The sequence below is a fragment of the Amblyomma americanum genome, chromosome 1, assembly GCF_052857255.1.
Source record: "Amblyomma americanum isolate KBUSLIRL-KWMA chromosome 1, ASM5285725v1, whole genome shotgun sequence".
In the NCBI taxonomy this organism is placed as follows: Eukaryota; Metazoa; Arthropoda; class Arachnida; order Ixodida; family Ixodidae; genus Amblyomma; species Amblyomma americanum.
In genome coordinates this window covers 323,901,931-323,923,047 of record NC_135497.1, presented here as the reverse complement: position 1 = coordinate 323,923,047, position 21,117 = coordinate 323,901,931, and the positions used below count along the sequence as shown (strand labels likewise).

The window sequence follows — 21,117 nt, the reverse complement described above, 5'->3', positions numbered from 1 at the left end:
AATCATGCAGGAGAAAATCGTGCATTTGAGAGCTTTGCTAAAGCAGCGGACGCTGTAGGTCTGTTTACGTGGTCTGTTTACGTGATCCGGCATCTGACGATGCCGGATCTTAGTTAGCACCTTGATTTTAGAGATTAATACTCGTCGCTGTCGTTGGGTTCCTCGACGGGCATTACGACGGCTGGCGTGACGGTTAACAAATGTGTTCTGTTGCTGTATTAGTTGCATCAACTCTTTCGCGTACATTCTTTTTTATGTCTACACTCTCAGAACAAATACACCGGCATGTTGCGAATTGATTTTAGTCTTTGCAGGATTAAAGCTCGCTGCGGTCTTTAGGTTTCTCGCCGTCTCCGAGTGCCACGCACGGCAGACAGCAGGTTTAATGGCAGGCGTTTTCCTGTTGCAGTGTATATTAGCCGTATCGGATTTCGCGCATATTGATTACAGTCTTCCGTATTCTTTCTTTTGTTTACAGGACCGTCTGGACGAGCACGTTCGAGGAGCATGTACAGTTTAGCATCAATAATGAAAGAATAATCGTATTTCTCTTTAGCGTCGTCTTCGGAGAGCGGTCCCGTCTGCTACAAGTAGACTGACCGATAGGCGCATCCACCAGTCCGGTTTACGCGCAAAGTGATTGCAGAAAAAATGTGCAAACTTGTTGAAAACACGTTTTTAATGATCGTTATTGCTCAGTTTGAAAAAAAAATATAGTACAGCTGTTTATAAGCTTTAGTTATATTATTATGCCGCGAGGCGGCGTGAGCAGTAGACAAGTTCCAATACATGGGCATGCAGACGGATTCTTAGACGTCACACTAGACGTCTTGTTAGGCGTCCAGAGTATTGGAACGCAGCCACTGTGACGACAAAGCTTCGCCCTCACTCTCCCCTGAGCACGCCACACGGCTGATAAATGTCAAGTGCGGCGTTCGGCTGTTTCGCGGCTGACTGTCAGTATGAAGGGGCGCGTCTCCGCTTTGCGCCGTTTGCCAGACGCGTAATGAAGGGGATTGCGCGCGGTTCGCCGTTGCCACCTCGATACTGCTTCACTCTCGTATGTCCCGCGCGCCCATGCGTGGTGAGCCTTGGAGCACGGGCATTACGGTGCTCAAGAAATAGGGCAGAACAAGCTATTTTTGCGTCAGGACCCAGGTCTGTGAACTCGGTGAAGCCCTGTTTTGTTTCTGGTAGTTTGTTACTCGTAATTTCGTTGCAGCAGGAACGTGCTTTGATTTTTTTTAGCTTTAAATTAATGATTTTAAAGCAGCGAGCTCCAGCTAGTAATTAGGGTTAACTCGACCAAGCGCCGGGCACTGGAGCGCGGCGTATACGGACGCGAGGCGCGCGTAACTATGGAATGCGAACCGAACTCGGACGCTTCGCAGGCAGACGCACTTAGTCGAACTGCCGAACGCACGCCTGCCGTAGCCGATCTGTGCATAACGAAGACGAGATATTCGAGTAGGCGCTGAAAGTCAAGCCTGGACTCCATGTACGCGAAAACTCACGCGAACGCGAAGGCGACGGCGGCGGCGACGGCTGGCGTTCGTTCCGTCGCTTGTGGGCAACCTCCATGCAAGCGAAGGCGGCAGGCGACGCGAACCCGCGACGTGCGCAGCGGATTCCGTGCTTGGCGCACTGAAGCTTAGAAACACGCCCGTAACCTGTTCTCTCTCTTAAAATTTTGTTAGTGTGCCTCATAGTCAGGGCCAAAGGAATATTTCCTCTACGGCAGCGGTGTAGCGGAAGTGGAGATATATCCAAAGGCGTGCTTGCGGAGACGAAGTCACATCACGAGTTCACGGGGGAGGTGTGCTTTCGTTCGGTGTCTGTGCACTCCGGCTTAGTAAAAACACTCCCATAAACTGTCATCGCAGTTTAATTGTAAGTGAGCAAACTATAATTTACCAGTGAGAATGCGCGCCGCGAGTGTTTCTGCACAGCTGGAGCCCAGCGGCACGGTGGATCGAGCGCCGGTACCCGCGGCTCGACACGCATCTCTCCATGCAGTACGCCCGCTCGCGTAGTCCGTTCCAAATGCTGTTAGCCCTCCGCACCCAACAAGTAGATTGTTTTAATTATTTAAATCATGCGGGTCTGCCTCTCAGCTACAAAACCAAATATTTTCTCGACGGTGGCGATGACCAAGACGACGGGCTGGTTTCGTGAGATGTGCCCGTGAGAAACCGTGGACAAACCGGAAACGGCTTTGGGGGGCTCTGGTTGGCCAGTCGCGTGGGGGACTTCCGGGCGACGAGCGAAATTTTCTGTGGGTGCAGATCCGAGCGACACGGCAAGCGACACATGCATTTTGCTTCGCGCGACGGCGTCGCTCGTCGCTTGCCGCCGTCGCCTTCGCGTTCGCGTGAGTTTTCGCGTACATGGAGTCCAGGCTTCACACGCAGCACGCATTGCAGAGCCCTCTTTCGTACTGACCGTCAGCCGCGAAACGGCTGAACGCTGCACTTGACATTCATGAGCCGTGTGGCGTGCTGAGGGGAGAGTGAGGGCGAAGCTTTGTCGTTACTCTGTGGACCCTCAGGCTGCGAGCGCCCGACGCAGGTAGCAGCGCCGCGGTGCGGCCCCGCAGCCGCTCCTTGCGCCGTAGCCGTGGGCCGCGTATTTTTGACCGCGGCTGTACTTTATCGTTTACGTGAGTTTAACGTTCCAAAATGACTCAGGCTTTGAGGGACGCCGTAGTGAAGGGCTCCGGAAATTTCGACCACCTGGGGTCCTTTAACGTGCACTGACAATGCACAGTACACGGGCCTCGAAAAGTTTGCCTCCATCTAAATACGACCGCCGCGGCCGGGATCGAACCCGCGTCTTTCGGGGCAGCAACCGAACACGATGACCACTAAGCCACCGCAACAGCTAGGGGACAGTGGGCTTAGGGGATGTACTGGGAAGCGGTACTTTGAACGCGTCGTTGCAACGTCTGTCCGTCCCTGCGCGCTCTTCCGTGGTTGATGGTTTCATTCTCGCTGCTCAGTAATGCTCGCGTAAACGAACAACCGTAACGTCCGTAGCGGGATGTGGACGCGCCAGTTTTGACATATAGATTGCTAGTTAAATTTATTGCGAAGGAATTACACAGTTAAAGCCATATTTAATGATGTGTAGAGCAGCCACGAGTTATTTCGATAAAAATGGAAATTCGTAATATTGTTGTAAGACATTTTTCCGCCCTTCGAAATCTGACATTGCATCGTGGTGTCAGCGCACGTTAAAGATCCCCAGCTGGTCGAAATTATTCCGATGTCCTCCACTACGGCAGCACTCTCTTCCTTTCCTTCTCTCAGTTCCTCCTTTATCCGTTCCCTTACGGCGCTGTTAAGGTGTCCGCCGATATGTGAGACACACTGCGCCATTCCCAGACTCTGTCGGGACTCCTGTACCGAATCCGCTTACCACATATGCAGGCATTACAACACATCTGCGCCTCAGTAGGCAGACGTTCCCAGAGCCCGCCAGGGCCTGGATAGAGCTGAGGAACGACACCGCAGATGGCTGCAAACGGGGTCGTTTCTAAGCCGTGCGATTCTAAAACACATAGCCCAACTTTTTCGGTGTACTGTAAATTTTGTGAGATGTGGGGAGACGCATATCATATGGTATGGGCCTGCCTGAAAAATCCGCAGATAAAGAGAGTAAATCAGCCGACGAGGCAGGTCTGGAAGGTGACCTTGTCCGGCTTCTTGGACCTAGAGTCTAAGAGGGCTTTGGTCGAAAGATCGCGGGCAGCCGCTACCACCAATGTTGTCCCGGAATGAGGACTACCACCCAGGCAAGGGAGTGGTGAAACCCTCCACTCTCCTCTAAAACCCACCCCAGGGCATCCAATAAAATTTTACTACCCCCATCACCACAAAAATCGAATTTTAAATTTTTCTGTACCCGCCGCGGTTGCTCAGTGGTTAGGGCGCTCGACTACTGATCCGGAGTACCCGGGTTCGAACCCGACCGCGGCGGCTGCGTTTTTATGGAGGAAAAACGCTAAGGCGCCCGTATACTGTGCGATGTCAGTGCACGTTAAAGATCCCCAGGCGGTCGAAATTATTCCGGAGCCCTCCACTACGGCACCTCTTTCTTCCTTTCTTCTTTCACTCCCTCCTTTATGCCTTCCATTATACGGCGTGGTTCAGGTGTCCAACGGTATATGACAGATACTGCGCCATTTCCTTTCCCCAAAAAACAATTATTATTAGATTTTCGGCTTCAGGTGCCAATACAGGCGCATGCTGGCTGGTACCTATTCTAATATGTGCCCCGCTCCGTGATCTGCCTTTTCCTTCTTCTTCTAGCTGACTTTTTAAACATCCTTCTTTTGTTTCCCCCTTTTTCTGTACTTGCACGTGCTTACACATACTCTTAGTTGTGTAGCAGCGCCTGCGTTGTCTGCCAGCATCTTTTTATCCCGTTGTTCTCGTACGCACCAAACAGCCAGTTTCCGCTGCTTTGTCGCACTCTCCCGTTGCTTCCTTTGATGCATGGCTATACCCGCCTGCGTGCAATACTACGCGGGTTGGCTTGTGGAAATATCTGGGGGAACAGCCTTCCACCCCGCCCCGCACTCCCACTCCGCGGATGCAGCGTTCCCGCTCGCTAACCTCGGAGGGGTTCGTGATCGAGGGAAACAAAAGGAGGGGACGACAACGCGTTAACACTCATATGCTATTTATTACAGTTGCAATTAATACTCAGAGCGGGCCAGCTAGCTACAAACCATCAACGAGGCATCCTCGGAAGTAGAAGGCAACGTAAGAAGGACTTCCGACTTACCGGCCAGCGGCAAGGCACAATGGATCCCCGTGTGCTTGCCGCGGAAGGTGACGAGAGCGTGCGGCTCCAACCGCTCGTAACGCTGGCCGGATCCCGAAGAGACTGTGTCCGGTCCCGCAGAATTCCGCGTAACCTACGAGGTGGCGCTCCCGTCGCCGTTTCCTTTCCCCCATGAGGGAGACTTCCCTCCTTGCCCAGCCGGTGCTGCCCGTCCCGACGGCCGACGATGAAGATGGGCCGCATCGAAATGGAGGGGGGAAAAGGTTTCCACAGGCTTGACCTTCATCAGCTAACCATGCTGAGTGCATTAATGCAGTGACCTTTAGTAGCGTATGATCTTTGTCTGAACAGACGTGATGCGCCATAAAACTTACGAGATTAGCTACCTTGGCACGGTGACGAAAGCTAGAGTTCGACATGACGTACAATATAGCGCAAATAAACACGAAAGACAGCTTGACGCAGACTAGCGCTTGTCTGCGTCGTCATTTCTGTCTGTCGTGTTTTCTTTGCGCTGCATTTTAATCATGAACGTTCACCAACTCGGCTAACTTTCGGCTTAACTTAGACTTTACAATCGCTTACTTTCGAAGTATCGAGCTTGTTTATTCCTCGCTGAGGGCAACTGACTGTGCACTCTCGGTTGCACTCAGCTGTCAGTCCTCGAATCTCACCAAGTAGCTCACTTCAGTCCATTCTGATTTGTAATGTGTTGAAAGCAAATGCTGTAGTGATGAGGCATGCGCGTGCCACCCAACAGACAATGTATTTTCATTCCTAGTAAAAAAAAAACAAAAAGAAAGCTACAAGTTTCTGCCGGCTGATGAGGGGGTTGTTCGCTGAAGTCTCCTTCTGTCTCGTCCACCGTAATGTCGTGCACCATCTACGGGTCTCCTAGCGCGAACTCTCCGATGTTCTCGCCAGATTCCAAGTCGTGCAGTGTCTGCAGCATCTTCATCCTGGCCATGTGTCGTTCGCGGGGCAGAAGTCTCTTGAGGCGCGCCGCCAGGCTTAGGCAGAAGAGCTCCTCGGGGTCCGAGGAGAGCGCCTGCGCCGCCGCGCCCCCCGCCGCCAGGCGATGCGGCATCACGGCAGCCGGCCGCATGGCCAGAGGCCAGGGCTGAGGTGGTGCTGCCGCCGCAGCCACCGCTGCCTCGCGCATTTCGGCGTCTTCGCCGGGCTGCTCCTGTTTGACTTCCACATCGGCCGGGGCCGCCGCGTTCAGCGTCGAGCGTCTCCTGCGAGGGAAAAGGGAAAGAGGCGTGGCAGCTAGGGTGTATGAGACACTCAAACTCGAGCTGACAGAGTGCGGTGTTATAGTGGCTTTTACCCCGTAACCGCTAACTTCCGAGTTCGCCCGTTGGCCAATCTAATCTCCTTCCGCCAGCCGCCCACAGCTCATGCTCATTTACGGCGGTTCTGCATGGTTCTGGAGTAGCATGCCAGGCCGACAACCAGGCAGAACTCTCCTGTTCCATTAAAGTCCTTCTCCTCCTCCTTGTTGTGGTTGTCGTATGTGGTCGTCATGGTCACCACAATATTTCATTTACATTCAGTTTTTTTCGTTTTTTGTGATTTCCCCAAGCAACTGGCTATGATTTGGATGTCATGCCTTCGTAATCGCCGGGCTTGAGCCAATGACGGATACGAGACTTGAAGAGTTGCGTCGAAAATTGAATCAAAATATTGTTCAGGCCATGAAAACCACGTACGACAACCAGAACAAGATCTTTAGAATGGTCTATTCCGCAAAGACAAGGTGTCGATAGCCAATCGGCAAATGCGCAAGCCCTGGGAACAACTGCGGAAAACCGCGATAGCTTAGTTCTTTTAGGAAAAACTGACTTTTCTACTCTCCTAAGCTCTACGTAACGGCTCATAGCGAGTAAGAACATGGCTATGACGGACGCCATCAGTTTAAGTCGATCAAAATGCGTAAAAAACCACACCTAAAACAGGTAGTAGAGTGAAAATTCCGGGCAGCCTTAAAAGAACACCTGTTTTACCACAGCTACGACTTTATGCATGCCACATCCCTCACAAATGCTGTAACGTGGTAGAACATGATGGGAGAAGACGATATATTGTGCCGGAATTGATGGCCACTCGTTGACAAAGCTCCGCTGAAAAACGGCTCAGTCAAAAAAAGGTGCACTTTCTCAGTGGGTTCATGGGCGAGCCAGGAACGCAGCGGAAAGCATCTGCGAACTGCCGGGAGTTGGAGAAGGCCTTGTTGCAGTCTCCGCGAAGGAATGCCGCTGTGCGGTTCAAGCGACACAAGCGTGAAGCAGGCGCTTATGAAGAACACCTGCTGCTCGCTGAAGGCATCCGTGGTGCGCCACGCTTTCCCATGGGTAGCAGCGCTGCTCAGGGCTATCTCGAAGGCCTCGTGGGCCACCTCGAGCCCAGGTATCTCCGGAAAGGGCGACGCGAAGGTGGGTGCCAGGCAGCTGTGCTTTCGAGTGACGCCTTTCTCCCAGTTCGACGAGGCCCACTTGGCCGCCACGTCGCCGTGCGGGTCCACCTTCATCCCTGTACGGTCCAGGGCCCGTACGACCTCCAGCGCGTATGAGAACATGAGGCCGCCGTACAGCATCGCCGGGGTTGCGTGCAACGCGAACAGCGGCGCCGTCAGTGCCGCTACGGACAGGACGACTGCGTTGCGGAGGTAGTCGTAGCGGACCAGGGGAGGGGAGGATGCGGCGGGGAGCTTCGTCATGGGCGTGCCGTAGAAGGACTTGTCCCGCAGGGCACGCACATGTTCGTGGGCGTCGCGCCAGAACTCAATGACGGTGCTCGCGTTGGACGCGAAATCGGCGTAGAGGTAAGAGAGGCCGCTCGCAGTCAGCATGTCGGAGGGCAGCCAGAGGAAAGTCTGCAGCTGCTGCAGCTTGACAGTTGCCATGTACTTGGACAAGTTGTCACTCCAGTACACGTTGGCGATCTTCTGAACGGTCACTCGCCTTACTCTCTCAAAATGGTCTTCGACAGCTCTCTTCTGGTTGGCCTCCAACAGCGGCTGCAGGTACAACGCCGCCACGAGCACGCGGTAAGCTGCCTCTGCCTGGGTGACACAGAAGACTTGTCGCTGCTTGGCTGCCCTCTCGTCATTGATGTCTGCCACGTTCAACTGTACGTCTCCAAATGGGGCGAAGACCTGAACAAAAAACCAAGACAGGTGGTGCAGCAGCTCTGATCTGGTGTACTTTGCGAACAACTTGTTGACTGCCTCGAGAAGTGCAATGTCGCTGACACCCACATGGTCGGGCAGAAGATGGACGTTAGTTTCGAACGCTTCCGTCCAATCGCTGACCGGAATTCTGCTGGTGTACTTTTCGATTTCTTGAAGCATGAACCGAAGAGGTAGCTTGCTCTGCCGCTCGAATGCACTGGACAATGTCATGACTACGTCCTCCTCTATGTCTGCGATCCTCCTAATTTCGCTGGCGGCGCTCTTGGGTTGACCTCCGGACCCAGCAAACGCCGCGTAGAAACCATTCCAGTACTCGAAGTACCGGTCGGATGGAACGATGTTCCTTAGGGGCTTACCCCACAGCATGAAGAAGTTGCCAGGAGCGAGTACGATACCCATGGTGCCCCTGGAATTGCGCAGCATCCGTATTTCGAACCAAAAGTCTACTGCCCAGTTCAAAGCGAAGTCAAGAAGTACGCCCAGTGGAGTGGCATCTGGAAGGGGCTTGTCAGGCCATGGTATCTTCCGTTCTCTCATGAACGCCTTAAGCATTCGCCAAGGAGCCCCTTGAGGCCCGTTGGTGGAGGTCATGCAAGCGTTGAGCATGGCTTGTAGCTTAAGGGTCGTAGGTATCAGTTGCGAACCCTTTGATAAGGTGCTGAGAAAGTTTTTGAACCTGCAAACAGAGCGGTTCGTCGTCAGTCATCCATCTCTTCAAAGGGCCTCTCAGATCATTCCACTGGTCCATCTCTCGTTCCTCTTTCATTTCTACGAATAAAGTTGCGCCAAGGAAAAATAATGGTCCGGTTATTATTTTATTCACGGTAAGCAGGCAAAGCAGGCCATCTTAGGGAGCCTAAGGGAGTTGGAGACCCTGTAAATTTACGCCAATACGCACTTCATGTAATTTCGTGCATGAAGGCCATTTGATGAGGCATTCCGAAAAATCTTCTCCCCCGCCCCCACCCCTTCCTCCGACGAAACACTCACCCTCGCCTGGAGCCTGGCTTAGTGTTTTTACAACAACAGCTGCATTGGGGAGGTTCAGCACCCGACATCAACATCATAATATGAGGTTGAGGTGAGGCTGAGTGAGGTCTCTCGTGGCCGCTGGAAAAGTGAGGTGGGGGCGTAAGGAGACAACCTCAAATGAATGGTTGAGGTTCAGGCTGACGCTCTCTGCCGTCGTATTGTGTGCCAACGAAAATGTGCTTTCACCAACCGGATGGTAAGAATGTTATCCAGATAGGCCTCGACAGTACGAGCGGGCCAGTGCGTGGACGACCTCAAGAATATACAATTTGTGGTATTGCGATCCAAGTGGACTTGCGCCACACGAGCCTTGTTTGGTGGTGAGCGGGCCCTGTCGACAACATGCCATACTGGTCACATCACGCGGGTCGTCTTAGCAGTAGGCGCTGTCGTGGACCCTTCGATAGAGCTATTTCTGGTACCTCTTCCCATAAAAAGGTTGCCAAAAGTTGGCAGTTTTACCTCGCTCACTTCTTAGTCATGCAAAAAAGAATTGTTTACAACTAGCAGCCGCCTTCCTTGAATATAGTGATGCCTCCCCTCTTGCAAAGTGACAGAGTGCATCAAAGCACTGGACAGCTAAGCCTGGTCAGAAGTTGCGTCAAAACGTCTTTCAAAATCGAGTTGAAAGAAGTAACAAGATATCTCCAGGAGCTGTGTTTCTTAAGACGGTAATATATGGTCGAGAGTTTTCATGGCGGCATACTGCGTTCACCAAGTACGAATGCCTTGCGATTTAGAAAGCGTGCTTGATCAAAGTAATTTTTACGGGTATCTAATGGTTTGTGGAAAAGGTAGTGAAATGCATTACAAAGTGCTACCCCTTTCCCCACTCCCAAAATTGGACACTCGTTTAAAATGCATGACAAAAAGAACGACCACGAATACAGTATGCAAAGCCCAATTCAAAAATTTCAGCACATAACTTGAAACAGGACATAATACAAACATGATGTACACAGAATAAAAGACAAACAAATATGCCCCAGCAGAACTGAAATCACCTCGCGTTGCAGTTTAAATAAACGGAACTGGGGCGACATCTTTAAAACGTGTCCGCATTGGCGCCCTGAGTAATATCGTGGAAAAAATGAAACGCTAAGGGCTTGTTATTACAAAGGAGTTTGTTACCATATCGGAAGAGCAATATTGTTAACCACGCTATAGCTAACGCTGAAAGAAAATATTATCCACTGCGCGCAGGATACCCACATACATTGCGTTCTCACCAGTTGTCCAAGAGGACGTTCGTCAAGGCCGAGGCGTGGCCGTAGAACTCCGAGGCCGGCTTCCAGCGGGAGCAGGCGTAGGCGTCAAAATCCACGCAGGGGTCGACCCCCCTATCTATCCGGGCCTCAATAAGTCGCACATGCGCCAAGCACGCGTCGCTGCGGCAGAACGGGTCCGACCGGGCCTCGTACGGCATCCACGCCCGAACCACGAACGCCACCACCAGCGTGGCGACGCAGACGAAGGCACCCATAGCGAAGGTCATCTCCAGGGTCCTGTGCGGCCGGTCGCCCGCATCTTTCGAACGCGCCGGTCGCGGCGGTGTAGAGGCTGGGGCCTGCGCAGTCGCACGTAAAAGACTCGACGGCAGCGCAGGAGGGAAGCCCGTACAAAAATGCTCGTTGAAGTTATGTTGAAGTTTTTCAGAGCGGGCACAACATGCTATCTTTAATTCATGTTGAGACCAGGAAGGGCCTGCGTTGGTCGATTGTTGAGGCAGCGTAGAATTTCAACAGAAAAGTGGCCACCGTGCCAGAGTTGAGCATTCTAAACACATTTTCTGCATTGCTTTCATGTTGAATCCAAGTTGAAATTATTGGGGTGATTCAAAAAATCATTCTGTATTTCGGCTGCGGTAAAAAAAATTCTAATACCTTCGTATTGCACCAGATGACGAACTACCGATGCAATTTTCGACGGTATATTCACATTTATTGCTGCAATTTCACGTTCACGGGATGCTGACAGCACCAGTCATGTAGTGCTCCACACATACGCACACACACACACACACACACACACGTGTGTGTGTACATAAATAGATACACTCCCCCCTATACGACCATCAGATAAAGAGCATAAAGCAGTATTGCACAATGCTATAACACGAACTACGAGTTCACAAGTTTTTCATCTAAAGCGCCATCTGAGCTTCACCCTTACATACTCCTACACAGGGGTGTCCGCATCTGCGCAGGTGTTGCCCAGCCGACCAGCAATGTTATATAAGCTATTCTTGTTACTATTTAATTACTTTATGTGTAGCAGAAGTAATAAACTTCACATGCGACGTTCTGTTAGTTGAAGACCTTGATTCATCCATAAACAACAAAAATAAAGCTCTAATTAAGCGCCCTTTTTATGAGCGCACGTACAAGTCCTCCAAAGAGCATATTGCATCACTGGTGCTTTTTTCTGTGCAAGAAAAGAGTTTTGAGCGGTTTACTAGAGTCATAACAGGTGTTGAATGCTTTAATATGCATAATGCGATAAGGTTTTGCTTACACGATACATGTCAAAGTTATTCCTGATTTCACTTAGGCTTAGACACGACTGCCACGATTCAACACAAATTCAACAGAAATTGCTCAACAGTGAATGTGTTGCCTACGTTCAACAATACTTTGTTGAAATCGGCATGACTATGGCCAACAGCCTCCTGGTTTTGGTCACTTGCTATTGTGATGCAGAAGGTGCTAGTGCTGAGAGAAATCGTGCAAGTAGAGCATGTGTGGTCTGCTTGATTTCCCTGGCGACCATAGAAGACATTGTTTTTCACATCATCTTCATCATCATCATAGGCCAACCCATGCTAATTTGCTGCTCAGAGAGCCTCCAAGAGAAAAGCCGAGAACAGAATTAAAGCTACAGTGGGACGTTCTTAAGAACTAGTTGGTTCGTTTCGAGGAAACGTAAGACTAGGCGGGTAGAACATGGAGAAGAGGCATGGAAACGAACACGATACCAGCGCACGCGTGATGTTGTAATCGTTTCTTTGACTCTAGTCCTGTGCTATTCGCGCAGACTTAGCTTAACTAAATTAAAGTATTCAAGGCTTGCCATCACATCATCTGAATTGCAGTTAGCTAGAAAAATATTAATGAGTAGGTTTCCACAGGATTTCGAAAACCGAGCACTACATATGCAAGATGCAGCAAGATATTTTCTCTCTCGGAGAAACCTGCTCATTACGAACAGTTAGACGATGCGACGTGTCAGCACATATCATTGTCATGTTCCACAGTGCTTATAACTAACACAATATATTCAGTTTTCGCGTAACTTGTCATTTATGTGAGATCGTACCCCTAATCTATCGAAATATGCAATGCAGAGGAGTACTTGCCCTGTGGAATACTTTCTGCAAGAGGTCCATTTGCATGGCTCTGCAAATGCTCCTATGGCCCTAAATTTACGATTTGTATGCTCTGCAAAAGCTACTACAGCTGAGAATTAACTTAAATTCTACGATATGGGCTATGCTGAGTATAACCAACCAAAATTTTGTTTAGCAGATGTTGAGTAGGCTCAACATACATTGGGTTCATGTTGGTTTCCAGTTGATTCAACAAGGGGACAACAAGGCGTCATCTGAAGCTCAAAAGTCATTTTTGTAAGGGAGAGCCGTTGGCGACGGGATTCGATCCAGCTAAGCCTCACGACCTTTGTTCCGCGATTGAAGAAAGCTGTTCGGCTTCTCGTGGAGAGTATGCATGCACGCGCTCGAGCCGGCAGACAGTATAGCAAAGCGCAGAGCTAGTGGTGACACTTGAGAAACAACGTGCCAGAGGCAATAAGTGAAGCCACAGTGGACGGCTCTGGATTAAATTCGACATCGACAGCCAGGGTTTTTTAACGAGCACTGGCATCACACAGCGCAAGGGCGCTCCTGCATTTCGGCCCCACTGAGATGCGACCGCGATTCTATGTCCACTGTGCCACCGCGGAGGATCACTTAAGTGGTACGGCGACAGATACGGGAGAGGTAAATGAACGAAGAAGTCAGCATCCAGAGACGGACCAGCGATTGCGAATTAATAGATGCGTGAAAACGAGGGCTCGTAGCAGTTTAAGAAAAACGGGTTCACTTGTCAACATGCAACTTGCTGTGCTTACCGTCTGCCTACCATAAGAATATCGGCAGAAACCTCCACATAGTTCTGGGCCGCTATCTCTGCTAGAAAATACTTTTGCTGCCAGCTCAGTTTGTGCGCCCGCTCAGGCATGCTGGCTTCTTCATGATTCGTGCTTAACACAGGAAAAAAAAGTTGGGGGACACTTATGCCAGATGATGCTTAAGCTTAAGCTCCGCCCTACGGGTATCACGCGATAGCGTTAATGGGTCCATTCAGCGTCTTGGGGTCATCTGCATCTGACTTCGCAGACACGGACGCTTCCATATTTTACTTTACCTCAAGACACACAAGGCCTCCCTTTAGCCAAGACGTACGAACGTTCCTCAGTGGCCAAGGAGTAGCGATATCAGACCCACCGCTTGACCATTTTTCTTTCCTGCGCAATTGCTTTTCTTTGTTCAGAGGCACTGCGTTATGGCGGTTGAACGACGCCACGACCGTATAGACCAATGAGTAATTGCTCAGTGACGTCATCACTGTTGCACTGTGTTATCGTTTTGGGGTGTTTGAATTACCGGCGCAAGGTCACCTGATTGTGACGCCAGTACTATTTCGCCCAATTCTGACTTTCTCGACACGTCAACAACTACAGTAGTTTCTCCGCCGAACAGGACCCTTAACGCCGTTGCGTTAATACCCTGCCAGAGATGGATGCGTAACGAGGTGATCGCTCGCGCATGTTGGATGGTTTGATGCGTTGTTGGCTCTGCGCCAGGCAGCAGTTGGCACAGGGTAGCTGTGATGATATACGCCAGCGTATATAAAACGTAGGGGGGAGGGAAAAAAAGGCGTGATCGTTTCTGAGACAGTAGAAATAAAAAAACTTGGAGCCCTTCTTAACCACTTTCTTAAAGAATAAAATGCGATAGCATCTAGGTCGCCTGCTATAGTTTCCACAATGAGTGTATAATGTTCCTGCAAATTTTCCTCCAAAACTCTGGTTGGAACCGGTTCCATTACCCTCATATGGTACACATGAGTCAACACCTCCTAGAATGTTCGAGTACCCTCCATTGAATTATGTTGCATTATCCTAATCCGACCTACAAGTCCCAATAACCCACCTTAATTCATTCTACGGGGTGGGTCTATTTCCAAAATTTCGGGCGTCCTTCAGAATTATAGGGGGTAGGCCAACTTTCAAATTTTGGGAACCCTCAAATTTTCAAATCTGGCGGTGCCTTATGATTGGTCTAGCGGTGGTCACGTGATGATGACATCAAGACACACTCAATCGCAATCTTAGATTTTTTTTTTTTTTGGGGGGGGGGGGGGGCGTCCTCATACCACCCCTGGCGCAGTGGCGAACCGGTTAAGCGATGTGGCTATTTCAAACACAGCCACCTATGAGGCCTGTGAGACCCACGTTGCTCTTCCCGAGCTCCTGCACTAGTGTTCCTGTATATGCTCCCGTATACAGGAACACTATCTTGCACTGATGCTCAGCAGCGCAACGGTGGGCGGGTGGCAAATACATCGAATTTATTTGAATTCAATTCATTGTCATGTGCCACGATGGGCAGGTTGCCACGGTGGACAGGTCAATTGTGACGACGTCGCAAGGTTATGTGACCGCTCTTTACCAATCGGGGAATTTCGTGACAGAGAAACCGGAACTTTGTGTGCGTGTGCGTGTGTGTGTATGTGTGCGCGTGTGCGTGCGTGTGTGTGTGTGTGTGTGTGTGTGTGTGTGTGTGTGTGTGTGTGTGTGTGTGTGTGTGTGTGTGTGTGTGTGTGTGTGTGTGTGTGTGTGTGTGTGCGTGTGCGTGCGAGCGTGTGTGTGTGTGTGAGAGAGAGAGAGAGACAGAGACGGCAACGGTTGGGGGGTTCGTAGCAAGAGCGAGAAGGCATTTTGGTCAGGGAGAGCGCAACTGATGCAACTGTTTTGAAGAATACTGTTTTGAATAGTGGAGCGCTCTAGCAGCGGTGCGTGTGCACACAGCAGTGGTGCACGCGGCATTTCGGCTTCCCGGGCGAAGCAGAGCTGCTGGCAGCAGTGTGCGTTGGGGACACTTTTTGACACTTCATGAAGAATTGTTTGCAATTCGCCCTACTGAAACAGTTGGTCTGCTACAGGTGCTGCACGGGCTGTCTGCTTCGACAAGAATGCGATAACCTTCAGATTGATTCCTTGTGTACCCGTCGTGGTATGCGCCTGGCTTGGCTGACAGCCGCAGCGCCCCGACGAACACTGCTGGAAGCAACGCTCCGTGCCACCGATCACGCGAGCATCAAAAGTATAGCGTTGACTGACTTGAATAGGACAGTATCCAGTACGATACACAACACTGTATTTTACTCGGCACTAGCAACAAAACGTTTTGCAAAAGCTAACTCACCCTTATAAAGTTATTAACTAATGCCGACTGCTCGGTCAGACTACATAATTAGAACTGCCAGTTTCTCAATTATCAGCATGCCTACTTCGTTGGCCTTGCAGTTGAGTTAGCAGTGGACACGATGTGCTTTTTTGTTTACGGAGATGCATTCAAACCCTCGTGAATTCAGAGGAGTGGCATTCGGGGCGCCCTATTCGGCCTGCAAACGTCAGGGATGAAAAATTTCCCAGGGAGGTTTTATCTGAGGTAGAATTTCCTGTGGCTCAGCCGACGTGACGGCGTAAAACACGCGAAAAATAACGATGCTTCGTCGGCAAAACGCGGGGCCTTCGGAAATGAACACGATACAGAGCGTTTACATAACATTAATTGTCGCTTCAATCACCGTCAATTAACAGTTAATAATTAATAATAATAATTGGTTTTGGGGGGAAAGGAAATGGCGCAGTATCTGTCTCATATATCGGTGGACACCTAAACCGCGCCGTAAGGGAAGGGATAAAGGAGGGAGTGAAAGAAGAAAGGAAGAGAGAGGTGCCGTAGTGGAGGGCTCCGGAATAATTTCGACCAGCTGGGTATCTTTAACGTGCACTGACATTGCACAGCACACGGGCGCCTTAGCGTTTTGCCCAGGAATTAACTGCCCATCGACGTCGCGCACAATTAGTCTTGCTCAGTCAGTCAGTATACACCGTACACTCTAAACACGAAAGGTGTAAAACGAGAGTAAGCTGCCCTGTAGCGCGCTCCATTTTATAAAATGGAGCTTACTCCCCAGAGGACCGCTTACTTCCTTTTTACTCCCATATAGGCGCGTTCGTGTTCAGAGTGTACCCATCCATCGTGTAACGCCCCTCGTCAGGAGCATTTCAGTAATAAATAAACGGGGAAAATTGATGCGCATCGCTACTGCCACGCGCCACAATCTGAAGCCGGCTATTTCAATACTCACTACGCACTCAGCCACGGTGCGTGCCTGCCTAGACGCTGACCTCCTGGACACTCGGGACCCACCGGCGTCAGCTGCGAGGGGCGCGCGGTCAAGGCGTCGACCAGGCATTTCTCCACCAACCTCCCAGGTTCTGCTTCCTGCGAATCATAGCTAGGGGTGGGAGGCTGTTTCGGTTGCAACCGAAAAAAAAAGCTGGTAACCTTAAGCCGATCATTTTTTTTAATTTGGTTTTAACCGAGAAAGGTCGGTATCCTTTAGATGTACGCCATGGCTTGCTGGCTGTTGAGTACGAGTTAGAATCGGTTAAAAGACAAGAAAGGAAAGACGCACTAAATGTAGCGCTTCGATGGAAACCTGAACTGCGCCGTGAGGGGAGAATAGAAGAAAGCGAAAGTGAAAGGAAGCAAGGAGAAAAAGGCGCCATAGTGAGAAGCTCTTAACTTCTACCCATTGGCCTTCGTTTACGCGCATCCCAGTAAAAAGAAAAACAGAAAATTAATTGTTCTCACAGCAGATTTTGTAGTAGTTTTGACCATGAATTTGTCATACCAACGAAAATTTTTGTTGCAAAAACAGAATATTCTGCATTGCTGTGCAGTCGCTGGTCGTAGCTACAGAACTACAGAAACATACCATAGAAAAATAAATTTGAAACTCGTTATAACGAAGTTTATGAGGCCCAACAATTACTTCGTTATAGCCAGTGTTGACCGAGCTTCCAAAAAGAATCGTCATTCCTTCGCTATATCCATTATTTCGTTATAAACTGCTTGGTTATAAAGAGGTCCACTGCAATACGGTAATACCGAAAAATACAATCCTGGAGAAAAGTCTGTGGTTACGACAAAACGACAAACCGTTTAGTTGCATTTCGGGAACCCCAGTTGTGTATTTTTTTATTTTTTTTTTCATCGACTGGGCATTGAAATCACACAGCGCACGGGAACTTTTATGTTTTGCCTCAATCTAAATGCAGCCTCCGCGGCCGCGATTTAATTCCGCGGCATTGGGCTCGGCATTCGAACGCCACTAAGCTTCGGCGGCGGATCGGCAAACCGTGAAAAAGACAGACAGCTTTTAGCGAGAACTTATTCCTCGCGAAAGCTCAAATTAAGATCACACAAGGCAAAATGGGTAAAAAGACTATAGAGCTGAAAGCTCAGTCGGGAGTAAAAAAGAAAAACTTTAAATGCAAAACAAAAATTAAAATTAGAACAGGAAATAAGGCTTACTATCTATAAGCTAAGATGTGGGTTAAAAAATTCAAACGGGGAATAGCGTCGATAAAACTTGACTAGAGTGAAATTAAAGAACAGAACAGTATCAAACAGTCGATAAACCGCTCAAACTTAGCAATAGTTAAAAAGTATAACGACATAAATCTAATTTAGATAAATAGCTTATTTGGCAAAAAGGACTGTGAAGCTTCACGAAAGGTAAAGAGCTGTAAGTACGCTTAACACCACAAAGGGCGCAGGAAGGCAAACGACTCAAACAGGAACCAACTTGACTTGTCACGGCTATAGCGTGCTCTTTGCTAAGATTTTAAGGTTGCCGCGATGTCAATGTGTTGTCGTGACCATTATTAACTACTTTTCAGGAGTGGGTGAGACAAAAAAAAAAAAAAACTTACAGGACGGTTACCAGTGTGTAACGCGAATATTTTAGTGTTAGCTGTGGTGTGAGAGCGAATAATTTTCATAGAGTTCGGACCTAAGCTACTAGGCTCCCTCCGATGCTACATGCATGTACGACAACACGCGTCGCCTTGTGCGCCGTGCCCCTTCCGCACAGTGTCGCCGGCTATCTTAGAATACTGCCGCAGCCGACCGCAGCAGCGTCCTGACGCGCTGCCAACTTTGCCGAAGAAGCCACCGCCGCTGGCGCTCCTTTCAAAACGTAAACACGCCGTGACGTTACAGGCGCTGACCATCTTGGCGCGATGCCAAGGTCTGGGCTGCGGACGGCGCTCACGCCGACGGCACTAAAACTGAGCTGAGGAACACGACAAGAAGAGCTAGGGCATTGAAAACGTTATTCTATATGAAGAAGAGATTTACGGAGCTGTTAAGGCAGATCGGGCAGGAACCACCAGCGGGTGCGGACAGCTCAAGCAGTACGCTCGCAATCGCGTGATCAGCGATGACGAAGAAGCGCGGCTGGCGCTTTGTCGTCACCGTCTTGCTTACAGCGTGCTTTGCGGACGGCGACGCAGAGGACGGCGCGAAACTGAGCAACGAGCTAAGAGCTGGCATTCGGCTATATGTTTTCCTCAAAATTGTAGTTACTTGGGCCGGTTGGGGCATATTCTAACGGTAACAGAAAACAGTGCGCTGTATCGCGCTTTTCTGCGTTACTTTTCGTACATGTTGTCGTCGGTCAACAGAATTCTCGCAGTTAGCTCCTGTCTGTCATTTTTCGTATCTCGCTTTTGTTCCCCATGCATAACGAACCAAACAGCCAAGACAGATGCATTAAACCTGTCTACAATCTCTTACTGCAGCGGCATCGTACGCGGCCGCATAAAAACCGCCTTAACGTTGAGCCCTGAACTTCAAAGAACGCCAGTGCGAAACCAGTACGATTTGTGGGAGATCAGGCTCGCTTACCATCAACGTGGGGCCCAAACTCTGCGGCTTCCTCTTCCTGGCGCTCGCGCCCCAGCCGAGGTGGCCCGTAGTACCTGGTCAGGCGCACCGGCGTCATGCCCGACGCGGCACCGGCCACAGACGTCGCGCTCCGCCGCATGGCTGCCTCCTCGTCCAGCATGGAGCTGGGCGGCCGGCTGCTATGCTTCCCGAGTCGCGAGATGAGCGAACTCGCCGTCGAACGCCCCGCCGACTGCCTGCTGTCGGCCCATGGGTGCTGCTGCGGGGGCGGAGGAGGCGGTGGCGGAGGCAGCTCGCGACTGGCCCGTGCTTCGCTCAGTCTGTCTTCTGCAGCGAGGGCTCTGGGAAGCCGGCCGCGCCTCTGGGACCTGGACGAGCGTCTTGAGTACTGGGATTGCTCTCGGGAGCCCTGTGCCGCCATCTTCCACTAGCCGGTCCTGGAACTGATTTTCAGCGCTGCTCAGCTTCAACGGCCGTCGCGAGGATGCCGATGCACGCGTGCCTCGGGACACTGGCTCGCGGATCGCGACCGGCGCGTAGCTCGAAGCAGCACTGAACACGGAGGAGGAATCGAAGGCGACGAAGTTTTGTGCCTATAAATTGAACGATCAAAGAAAATTAGCTGTCAAAGGTTGCAAACAAAAAAAATTGGCAGTGGTTTAGCTCTGGTTAAACCAGGAGTAACGCGATAGCTGCAGCTGGCCGAGTGCAACTTGGTCACGTGACCAACCACGTGACGAACCACGTGATCATCCACGGCGCCGCGCAGCCGGCAGTTGCTCCGCACCACGTGACAGCGTGGCGCCGCAGCCACAGGGTGGCGGCACCACCACGCTGAAGGCTCGAAATGCTACCGTAATGTAGCTATCGCTACAAAAGTCAAGCTGTGTTTAATAATACCACTGCCCACACAAAAGTGTCTAGATGAACAAGATGGAAATTTAGCGGAGAAGCCGCACTGTGCTTCAACAAGCGTGAACACAGTACAAACATGTGCGGTGCGTCGCTGGTGGTTGGCACTAAGACTGCACGCCGGGTGCGCTTTTCATCCCTGGTTTCATAAACTGCTACAGACAATGGCATCTTCGATGGAGTGGCCTGCGTACAAAGTCATACGCGCTGCAGGAAACGAGGGCCGTAAGCCGAAGTTTCATGAGGCGTGTATTGCTGAAAGAAACCAAGAGCAGAAACGAAAATGGCCCTCCAACATCCTTTTTCTCCCATTCTGGCATTTATCACTATGCGCCCTTCGTGGCGTGGGTTGCGTCACACTGGCCCATGATGCGTCACTGAAAATAACGCACCAGCATAGGCTGATTTACTTGTTCAGAACAGCAGATCACCCGTCGACGCCTGCATCTCGAAGAGCATACGTGATAAGGGCGTGCCGCGCGAATGTATGTTCGGGTGATGATTGCCTGCGTTCTCATGGCCTGTACCGAACCTTCCCCCTTACCTCCCGCCACGCTGCCATTAAAGAGGGAACAATAGAAGTCTAAAGACATAGACACGAAATCATCACAGACAGTTGTTTCACGGACCTTCAATATTTCACAGCCACAGCCACTTCCAAGTTCTGACACTCGAAAATGGGACTGCCTCGTATTTAAAAGAGAAAAACAGCGTGAAAGAGCTCACCCTTCTCGGCCATCAATCACGCAAAAATAAAAGCTCCACGTGCTTCTCACCCACGGTCAGAAAGAAACACCGCTGCCGTGAAGCACGACGGAAGAGGGTGTGTAATAAGCGACATCTATCACCATCACTGATTTGTCCTCGGAAAAGGCTGAAAAGGTAGCTTTTTACAACGATACCAGCACGTGGAATTTCCCCTGTGGTGAGCGGTGTCTGCGTTGCCATCGCAGAGCGTCAAAACTAAAGACAAACTGGCGCGTTAATCTGCTTGTCGATGAGAAGGTTGCCCAAGTGGGTCTGAGTCACAAAGGCCGTGCATGTGAGCCGGGAAGCTCGCGCTCTCCACAATGGGCCATCTGTGGCCGTGTGACATGTGCGCAAAGAATCACGCCCATATTCTCTTTGTCTTCGGCTCGCACCGGCT

The 21,117-nt window shown here is 50.5% G+C and overlaps 1 protein-coding gene across 1 annotated transcript; it reads right to left on the bottom strand.

The window, feature by feature from the left end:
- Window positions 1-5,535: 5,535 nt before the first annotated feature.
- Window positions 5,536-19,624, bottom strand: LOC144099080 (uncharacterized). The gene is made up of 4 exons (XM_077632167.1): window positions 19,059-19,624; window positions 16,450-16,586; window positions 10,243-10,580; window positions 5,536-6,026 (listed from the first exon to the last, which is right to left on the bottom strand). The coding sequence occupies exons 1-4, from the start codon at window positions 19,477-19,479 to the stop codon at window positions 5,672-5,674; spliced, it is 1,251 nt and encodes a 416-aa protein (XP_077488293.1). The 5' UTR covers window positions 19,480-19,624; the 3' UTR covers window positions 5,536-5,671.
- Between the last annotated feature and the right edge of the window lie 1,493 nt (window positions 19,625-21,117).